General features: G+C 34.5%; 2 protein-coding genes across 2 annotated transcripts; both read left to right on the top strand.

The window, feature by feature from the left end:
• Positions 1–1026: 1026 nt before the first annotated feature.
• Positions 1027–2558, top strand: LOC103326809 (RAB6-interacting golgin (DUF662)). Its single transcript, XM_089053543.1, has 4 exons — positions 1027–1385; positions 1668–1778; positions 2064–2144; positions 2234–2558. Exons 1-4 carry the CDS (start codon positions 1134–1136, stop codon positions 2306–2308), a joined length of 519 nt encoding a protein of 172 aa, XP_088909669.1. The 5' UTR covers positions 1027–1133; the 3' UTR covers positions 2309–2558.
• A 5035-nt stretch (positions 2559–7593) lies between these two features.
• Positions 7594–8986, top strand: LOC103327721 (two-component response regulator ARR17-like). The gene is made up of 5 exons (XM_008230093.2): positions 7594–7747; positions 8180–8256; positions 8405–8482; positions 8665–8735; positions 8854–8986. The coding sequence occupies exons 1-5, from the start codon at positions 7594–7596 to the stop codon at positions 8984–8986; spliced, it is 513 nt and encodes a 170-aa protein (XP_008228315.2).
• Positions 8987–9840: the final 854 nt, after the last annotated feature.

Here is a 9840-nt window from a genome sequence, read left to right as displayed (position 1 = left end):
AGTGTCCTACGCAAAACACCAAACGTAAGTGTTTTGAGTCTTTTCCAAACATTCATAATTTTACCTAAACCTTTGGTGTAATTAGCCATATAATTATGTTTTCAAATGGAGATTCTTTCTTGTAGGAGAGAGAACTTAGTTGCAATGACACTGTTTTGCTATCTTATGTCACGTGAAAGTGTTATGCGTGTCATAGTGTTATTGACCAGGGATAGCAAAATAGTGGCATCTCCGTTTTATGGAATTCTTTCTCCTTTCTTGTATGCCCAAGCTGGAAGGAGAACTATATGTGACAAAGGAAGCTAGCTAGCTAGCTTAGCCTGCCAATCTCTCCTAATCTGTCTTGTTCCCGAAGGTTCTCAGCAGTATTGATGTGTAGGTGAGCCCTTACAGTCCACTCCTCAAAACAAAACTTCCACCCCAAGCACCTCTCTTCAAGGACAAAGAATAATTACCAATACTCTGTTAGACCCTTCAACCAATTTTCACTTATGCAAATCATATCTGGCATACAAGTAGACTTCATTTTAGAATTATTATGAAGAACTGTTCCTGCATATTACACCGTAGTGTATTTCTTCATCTGCACCCTAGGTGGTTCATCTGCACCCTAGGTGGATAGTGGGCTAATAAAGTATAATATAAGCAAAATAAACAGTGTAATTTTGTACATAAAGACATGAGAAATGAAGTTGGTTAGCTGAATCTGCCAATATACCAACTTAAGAAAATAGCTACCTTACCAAAACAGCTCCATCTAGACCCTCCATCAAAGTTTATATTTATTTAAAAGGGAAAAATTGATGCATTTTATCAATAATTAATTAGAGTAAAGGTGGAAAAGAAGATAAGAGGTTTTTGAAGTCCTCATTCAACAAAGGTAAAACCCACCCTTAAACTTTATGATTATAAAGGAAGTAGGTGTTTTTTGTCTTTTGAGGTAATTGTAATAAGTTAATGCTGTAAAGTAAGTTGGGGGGGTTCCATACCTTTAAAGCTAGCTTTGCTATAACCAACTCCAACAGGAGAAAGATAGCCATCATTTGAAGGAAAAAAGAGCAGAAGAGAGAGAGAGAGAGAGAGAGAGAGAGATAAGAGAGTAGTGCTGTAAGGGAGAGAAGAAAGAGGAACCAATGGCGACGCCGAAACAGATGTGGGAGCAGCAGCAATCGCAGATGCAGCGAGTTAAGAACTCCGGTATTGTCAGTTACAATGGGAGCCCTGTAAATGATGACAAGGAAGAAGAAATGTCAAGGTCTGCGGTTGCTTTGTTCCTGGCAAAGGAGGAAGAGATTGAGAGGAAGAAGTCGGAGGTGAAGGACAAGGTCCAGGCTCAGATGGGAAGGGTTGAAGAAACAACTAAGCGCTTGGCTGAGATTCAAGAAGTAAGTCATGAACTAAAATTGCCAAACTATGCTAGAATTCAAATGGTTTATTTTCCAAATTACAAGTTTCTATCTCTTCCACTTAGGATGGTCAAGAGTTTAATATTTTAGTCGTTCTCTTGTCTACAATGATGGCTTATGATTGAGAAAAAGGAAAAAAGATGTATATATAGATTTCATGTGATGAAAAAATATGTGTTATTATTTATTTGCTCATCTGAAACTTGTCAATGATGAGATATGGAGGTTGCTTCAAGACTATGTTTCTATGATATATTTTAGGAGCTTGAAGCACTGACAGATCCAATGAGAAAGGAAGTTGCAAATGTTCGGAAGAGGATAGACATAGTTAACAAGGAGTTAAAGCCACTAGGCCAGAGCTGCCAGAGGAAGGTGAAACTTTGTCACCATTTTCTCTATAAGTTGGTTTCTTTATGCTATAGCTCTCATGAATTCAGTTGTATGGCAATTACTCATGTTATCACAGAAGAAATTGAAATTACTCAGTGGTGAACCGCCCCTACTTTTAAGCTGTAGATAATTGTGGTACTTGTCCGATATAGGATCATGGTCTTTTCCACATCTATGACTTGTATCGAGCCACACAACCCCAACACATTTCGTGCAAGATTTTATTCGCGTACTAAGCCCCTTGATGGCTCTATAAATTTTTCACAGGAGAAAGAATACAAAGAAGCACTCGAGGCTTTAAACGAGAAGAACAAAGAGAAAGCTCAACTAGTTTCCAGATTGAAGGAGGTGAGTATTCATTCTTGCCTGCAAATACAAGCAATTAAATCTAATAAGAGCTTTCATATAATATAAAATATGTACATGTTTTCTGTCAGCTTGTGGGTGAAAGTGAGAAGTTGAGGATGAAGAAGCTGGAGGAGCTGAACAAACATGTAGAGACTCTGCGTTAAGATGTGCTAATCAAGGATTAAGATGGGCTGCCTGTGCGTGTGTGCTATTAGGACCCTTGTGCTTACACTTGATATCATTTTTTTGATTTTTTTGTCTCTTTATTTCACTGGTTATATTCAAGAAAAGGTTTTCTCTGGCATTGACATAAACACCCCCAACAATATTGCCACTGAATGTATGTGTAGAATTGTGAGATATGTTTGTCTGCTAATGAAATTGTGAAATGAAAAGGGAGCTATTTTTATGAAATTAATCTTAATCACCAAAGTGATGTGTCATCAAGAATATTGCTAAGTGGGGGCTCACACACATTATTATGTGTCTTGCGGGTTCGAATTTAAGACGACTGGTTTATAAGTCAAGACCATTTTCCACTGAACTACACCCCATTGACATATGCCCTGATATGTTAGCTAATCTTTTTACAATGTAGTACACCGTGCACAATAGCACTACTTGAGATTTGGCCTAGAAGTATTTCACCACAACAACAAAGTTAAAACTTTTCTTTTGATTAGAACTTGAAAACCTCTTTTAATGAAGTAGAAAGAAATAACTTCATACAGGATTCCGAGCTTTAACATTTAGCATCCACGCATTTATATGCATTTAAAAAATCTTAGTCATTCAATTATTTCGCCTCAGAATAGTTGTATTATATTTAAACTCACAATTTGCATTGTATCAAAGAACAAAGTGGCACCAAAATGGCAATAAATAATCAATGTTTGTTTTGGAAAATAGTAATAATGATGTTGATAATGTATGAGCCAAAAAAAGGTTTTTTTAAGAGAAAGCAGGAGCCAAAAAGGTTAATTGCTTGATATCAAGCCTAACAATTGATTGCGATTCAATAATTTTCAATATTTTAATAGCAAGTTTTGAGCTTTCCTTGCATTTCTTTTCATGGTCCTAAAAGTCAAGGAGAGAAGCATGTGTCTTTCCCCCTTCTTGAGAATCTGAAAATATTTCCATGGTTGTATGGTTTGTTGGTCGATGTGCAATTAGTCTAATTGTGATTCGACCAAAAAATACATGGTTCATAATATATATGGATGAAGGGAACAATTTACGGATTTGGATAATAATGAAAATTATATAATTATTAAAGTGAATGAGAAAGAAAGACTGTAAGAGAGAAGAGTAAGTGATTCAATGTAACGAGTGAGTTTTTAGATTAATCGAATGGTTAAGATTCTTTTCAATGCGCATAAATCCGTGAATGCTAAACATAGAGAGGGAGAGGGGAGGAGTATTATATTGGGTTATCTCAAAAAAAATTCCTATGTGAATCGAACCCAGATGCACTTGGGGGTAGAAAGAGTTTGGCCCACTTTTCAACTGTGGTGTTACCCATGTGCTTTATTGTTGTGTTATCTACTTAATAAATTACTAATTTTGACAAAAATAAGCAATAAAAACATATTATGGAATTTTACTATTTTTTTTATACTTATTTTTCCATATATTCATATCAAATTGTTACCATGTTCTATAAACCTCATGGATTACCATAAAAATGCAAATCATACACAATTTCTTTTGAGGCCATATGGTACCAAATTATCAACTATAAAAAGCATGATTTGTCATACTGTTTTTTCACCAAAACAAAACTTCAGACAATCATGGGCTTCGTTCATTAGAAATGTACTCTGGTTTTGTTGTTCACAATTACAATTTGTGGTGCAGATATTGGTCCCAAGGAAAGACGTGTTAGAGTGACAAATGATTTGGGCGGAGGCTTGACCCTCACCGTTCACTGCAAATCCAAAAACGACGATCTTTCTTGGTGTCAAAGTGCTCCCCCCTCCTGACTTCTCCTTCGAATTCAGTTTTAGACCTAACGCCTTCACGGTGAATACACTATTCTTCTGTAGTTTTGAGTGGCCAGGTACATCTCACTATTTTGATGTCTATATGGACAGGAGAGACGGACCAAATTGCAGTAAATGTTTCTACAAGATACGACCAAATGGGCCATGCAGGTTTAACTTTGATACCAGCCAATACGACACATTTGCTTTAAATGGAACTAACCAATTGCATCGTCTGGATTCAAGTGTGATGAATACTCAGCTAATAAGTCATTTTTTGTTTGTGGTAGTTGAGTGAGATGAAGAATGAGCACCAACCAACCATCATGTATTTACTTATATCTTGAACCAATAATAAGTTCGATTGTCTTTATATTACCTTTTCAAATGAATTTGATTGTTGTGGGTGGGGAGTGGGGATATACAACATGATTCATATAATTTGATTTTTGAAAATTCAGTTCAAATTGTGGCACGAAATTGGAGACGGTCTATACCTAGTCATATATAACATGAATTTATTGATAACACCAAAGTCACAACAAAAGTAATACGTATTCTGTTTTTGTCCTTAATGTTGTTCCGTGAATGACATGTATGTACCTGCTTTTAATTTCAATGATCCATGCATAATTATTAATTAAGGTAACTCTTGGAACTTTTATATTCTTCACATTTCAATCTTGAAGAAAAGTCATGAACTGACTAAAGAATGATCGAATGGAATAAGCAGTGTGGAACAATAAGATCCCTATAAACATAATCTAGATTGGAAGATGTTTGGTCATCCAAAATACCACAATTCTTTGAGCTTATTTTTTTTAATCAAGACGTACCTACGGTATAAAACTTCATCTTCATGATAATATTTTTCTTTCATTTTTCGCAAGGTTTAATGAACTAGTAAATAAACTAAAAGTATATATATATATATATATATAGAGAGAGAGAGAGAGAGAGAGAGAGAGAGAGAGAGTTTTTCCATGCTAAAGGAATCTTTATTGTAAGAAAAGTCTACACATCATCCCCATCCCTATGGCTACCCAATAATGTATTTCAACAATTGGAAAATGTCCACACGTCATCCCTAAACCCTAAATTGGTCGATAGGCTAGGATTAGGATGTCTATGTTTTAAGGGAAATAAGGACACCTTATTTCTAATTTGTAATTTAAGAGAAACTTTTTAATGTGACGGTCACACCGTCACATGGTGTTAATAATCCACAAATTATAATATAGGTGAATGATGAGGCTAATACGTCATGGACTTACGTATAATAATATGAATAAATATGTACATATATATAACATGAATGGAGTAAATATCACGTGATGCTGTTACCATCCCAACGAATCTAATCATTAGAATGATTTAATTTTTAGGTTCTCTTTCAAAGATGACCCATGCAAAAAATAAGGTAAATCATGAATTGTTTAGCCATTTGATTATCCGCAATCTTGTTTCAGTTTTATCTACCGAACTATGTTATTTTGCACATTTTAGAAACCCTTATTCAATAAATCCTTTCTTTTCTTGTTTATTTAAGCTCAATACTTTAGAGCACTTCCACCTATTTGCCATGGCAAATGGCAACAGCTATTATTATTCACGTGAATAGTGGCAGCTCTTGCAAAAGGCTTGTGGTGTTTCCACTCATTGCCATGGCAACCACTATTCACATGAGATATGATGAGAGAAATTTGTATAAAGTTTTGGTGTGGGAAGTGAAGAATATGACTAAGTATTTTTTTTTTTTTAAATTCTTAGATTTTTTTGTTGTTGCTAACGTCATCGTTGACGCCAAGAAACCTGGATAGAGCACGGGCTCGTTTGCCTTTGGGCTGCCTGTTTCGTGGGACCCACTGCGTAGCTTAGGCCCTTGGAAGCAGGGCTTGGGCCCCCTCCTGCCTTGGCAAAGGTAACGGCTAGAGTTGCTCTGAGAGATGGGAATGGAACGAGTTAGATTGGGTTGGGCTTTGCCATTATCATCCAGACCCTCCCGTCTAAATGAAGAGTCCACTAGGCAATGGCAAAATTAGGAATTTCCAAATGAGTGGGCTAAATTTTATTAATTTGATATATCTCAAAATTGAAGATGCATATGCGTAGAAATTGTAGTACAAAAGAAACCATTACAGGGAAAAGAAAAGAAAAAAGACAGCTTTGACAAAAAACCAATTATATGAGTGTTAGAAAGCATTCAAACCACGCAGTTGAGAATAACAAAGCATTAAAAATCTTAATTTATGAGTGTTAGAAAGCATTAAGGAGCATTAAACATCATTCGAAGGAAAAACGAAGCTTAATATCTTTTAAAAATGAGTTAAAATTGGAGACAATGAAATCTTAAACAAACCACGCAGTGGCTCATTATGCCAAATCCTTATCCCACGGTGATGACTCCACTGCCAAAAAAAAAAGTGGCAACAATCACTATTATTTGGTGACATTTGTCATTTTTTTTTTGTAGTGCTCATGTGGTACAATTAAAGGGCAATGATTTCCCCACTCCTATTTTATCCACTTACACTCCGTTTTTATACTAAAAAAAGGAGTGTAAGTGGATAAAATAGGAGAAAAAGGAGTGGGGAAATCACCACTCTAATTAAAATACAATTTCAAAATTTTGCCTTGGGAGCCCATGGGTAGTTCCACCGTTGCCATCAGGTATATGATAACCTTTTTTTATTAAATATTTTCCTAATAAAATGGTAAAATTTTATTTTATTAATTTTTTTATTTTATTAATTTTGTCAATGGTAAAAAAATCACAGTCTAGTACATGTAAAATGCAATAGCACATACCTAATTTGAGTGTTTGTACCAGCCAATTGTTCTTAAAAGATTGCCTAATTTTCATGTCCTTTATTTGATTAAATAGAATGTACATAGTTACAAATTGCTTTTTCTTTTCTCCTTTTCTTTTTTTTTTTTTTAGCCGATTTTTTCCCTTGCTTGCTCTCTAATTTTGGTATTTCCTGGCTCGTGGGATACTAGGATTTATGAGATACTATATAGTTCAGTATCTTGCAGATTTTGATTGACCTGCGTACTAGGAATTAATCACGATCGCTTTCTTTGCTTTGTATATATGATGATGCAATTAAGGATACATAATCCCAGAAGTTTACGATTTATCAATGAATTAGACGAACACGAAATCTTGATGAGCTGGAGTGGATTATCAAAATCTCTAATAAGCACTGAATCTGAAAGGAGGCCCTATATTCTTCCTTCCGGAGATGTTCATGTAAAAACACACATTTTATCATATCATATCATATCATATATAATATATATATCACAACAAACACCTAAAAACATGACAAAATATCTGTGACAATTTGATCTTTCTCTGATTTTTCCCTGATTTTGTACGCCTTGTTTGGTTATATATTCACCTAAGGGCTGTGTTTGTTATTTCGTGGCTTTATTTGTCTGGGCTTCGAGAGATTTAATTGAGAATGGCTGCTGTTTCTGCTTCTCCTTCTTCTTCTTCTGCTGCTGCATCAATGGGGTTGGACAGTGGTGATAAAGTACCACATGTTTTGGCCGTTGATGATAGTTTTGTGGACCGCAAAATCATTGAAAGGTTACTCACCCACTCTGCTTGCAAAGGTATATTTATAATCTCTCTTTTTCTTCTTTTTTACTAGTCTATCTCTGTTCCTTTGAAAAATTAATTAGTGGCCGTAACGTGGTGTTACAAATTCGTTAAAATTATAAATAACATATGTCGGATTTTAGATTTAGTCGTAATGATTGTATACCTGTGATATAATTTAAGTGAACTCGTAAAAATATCGGTTCGCCTTAAAAGAAAATAGAGAAGAAGCTTTAGCACCACCAAACTAGTGTGGTTTAATATGAGGAGCGTCAGTTAATAGGGAGCTGGCTATCCCTTGTTGGTATTTTCTATGATTTTGATCTTTGCCAATATCGTTTAACAGAATTTTTTTTAAAAAAGAGAAACGGAAAATTTATTTACTCATTGTATATATAATTATGGTATAAATTTTAGTAATAATATTGGGGTTCCTGTTATGGCAGTGACCACAGCAGAGAACGCACATGGAGCATTGGAACTCTTGGGCCTGGCAGACGGGCAACAAAACTTTAGCAACACGGTAAGTCAATTTACCATGAGTAGATTTTGTCAACCTCATCTGCCTTTATTATTATTTTTTTTTTCATTTGAAAATATTTGGGGGTGTAACTATCACACTGCCACGTGATGAACGTTCAGAAATTCAATGTGCATTCGTGTCTTTGCAGGTTTCAAATGTAAACATGATAATTACGGATTACTGTATGCCGGGAATGACAGGGTATGAGCTTCTAAAAAAAATTAAGGTAATGTTAACTCTTGATTGAACCTTAACATTGCAAAACTGATCACTCATTTAATCATGACTTGAACATTTAACATGCCATGTGAAACATGAAATTCATGAGATAACTATTTGGTATGCCATTATAGTTGACTAATTAATCTAATTAATCTAAGCCTGCCAATTATCTCTCCCTCTAAATAGGAATCGCCAAAAGTGAAGCAGATACCAGTAATTGTTGTTTCATCTGAGAACATACCCACCAGAATTGAGAAGTAAGAACTTGCAATTTAACTACCAATTTATATATTTTCTCTTTTTTTTTTCTTTCTTAAATGATGAAATTAATTAGCAGTTTAATTAACGATCCCTCACATTTATTGGCTTGAATAGGTGCCTCGAGGAAGGAGCTGAGGAGTTCTTGCTGAAGCCTCTCCGGCTATCGGATGTTAAGAAATTGAGATGCCATTTGACGTCGAATGCCGGAAACAGTAGTGATGAAGGGCTAATTTGTGTAGGAAGATGATTATAGAGACAAGATTTATACAAGAAAAGAATGTGTAGGAAAGGCTTAAAGTAATACCTAGCTAGCTATCAATACTTCAAACTTGTTTGATGCAATGTCATCATTGTTAACTTCTTTTTTTCCTTTTTTTGGTCAGAAGGAAAATTCCATTCAAAGAGTGATCATTGTTAATTTCTTTTCTTCGAATCCCATTATGATTAGTTTTCTTACAATAGAGAAGTTTAAGGAGATATTGTGTCTTGCTCCTATTTTGCTACTTGTGGTAAGAGTTTTCATTCCTCCATTATGCCGTTGTCTTGCAGCTTTCTTTCCATGGTCCCATTTCTGTTTTTAGTATTTATATTTTGGATATATTTTTTCTTTTAAATCAATTTTTTTAGCTTTAAAAAAAAAAACTTTTAAAGCATTTTTTTAAAAAAATTATTTATTTATTATGTAATTCACATTGCGCTTTATATCAACAAACTTAAAAGGACCAAAATTGAGGATTTCAAATACCTCATATGCGTGGAGGACAAAATTGATCGATTAAAAATATAAGGATAAAAATTATGAATCAGACTAACCAATTTAATTCAACAATAAAAAAATAGGGAGTTTCACTAAAACACCTAAATGGGGGTTGAAATTATAAAAAAACCCAAGCACTATTTAAACATATAAACACACCCAAAACCCATCATTACACACACTCAAAACTCATTTATAAACACACCCAAAAAGTTGACTTTGGGGTTAATTTTGGGTGTGTTTCTATGTTTAAATAGTGCTTGGGTTTTTTTATAAATACATGTCTAAGATATTTATAAATTCAGTATAAAAAATAAGACCTTACCTAAAAGCCATATATACAG

The sequence above is a fragment of the Prunus mume genome, linkage group LG1 (genome assembly GCF_029339155.1).
Source record: "Prunus mume cultivar Tortuosa linkage group LG1, ASM2933915v1, whole genome shotgun sequence".
Lineage (NCBI taxonomy): Eukaryota > Viridiplantae > Streptophyta > Magnoliopsida > Rosales > Rosaceae > Prunus > Prunus mume.
The sequence above is the reverse complement of the archived record's forward strand: the minus strand, read 5'-3'. Positions and strand labels throughout refer to the sequence as shown.

What these genes read in the sequence shown, in the direction of transcription:
- LOC103327721 (XM_008230093.2), top strand. Translation starts at nt 7,594, where the DNA reads ATGGCTGCTGTTTCTGCTTCTCCTTCTTCTTCTTCTGCTGCTGCATCA. An exon ending in CACCCACTCTGCTTGCAAAG is followed by an intron (nt 7,748 to 8,179) that starts GTATATTTATAA and finishes CTGTTATGGCAG; the next exon opens with TGACCACAGCAGAGAACGCA. An exon ending in AACAAAACTTTAGCAACACG is followed by an intron (nt 8,257 to 8,404) that starts GTAAGTCAATTT and finishes GTGTCTTTGCAG; the next exon opens with GTTTCAAATGTAAACATGAT.
- LOC103326809 (XM_089053543.1), top strand. Translation starts at nt 1,134, where the DNA reads ATGGCGACGCCGAAACAGATGTGGGAGCAGCAGCAATCGCAGATGCAG. An exon ending in GCTTGGCTGAGATTCAAGAA is followed by an intron (nt 1,386 to 1,667) that starts GTAAGTCATGAA and finishes GATATATTTTAG; the next exon opens with GAGCTTGAAGCACTGACAGA. An exon ending in GCCAGAGCTGCCAGAGGAAG is followed by an intron (nt 1,779 to 2,063) that starts GTGAAACTTTGT and finishes AATTTTTCACAG; the next exon opens with GAGAAAGAATACAAAGAAGC.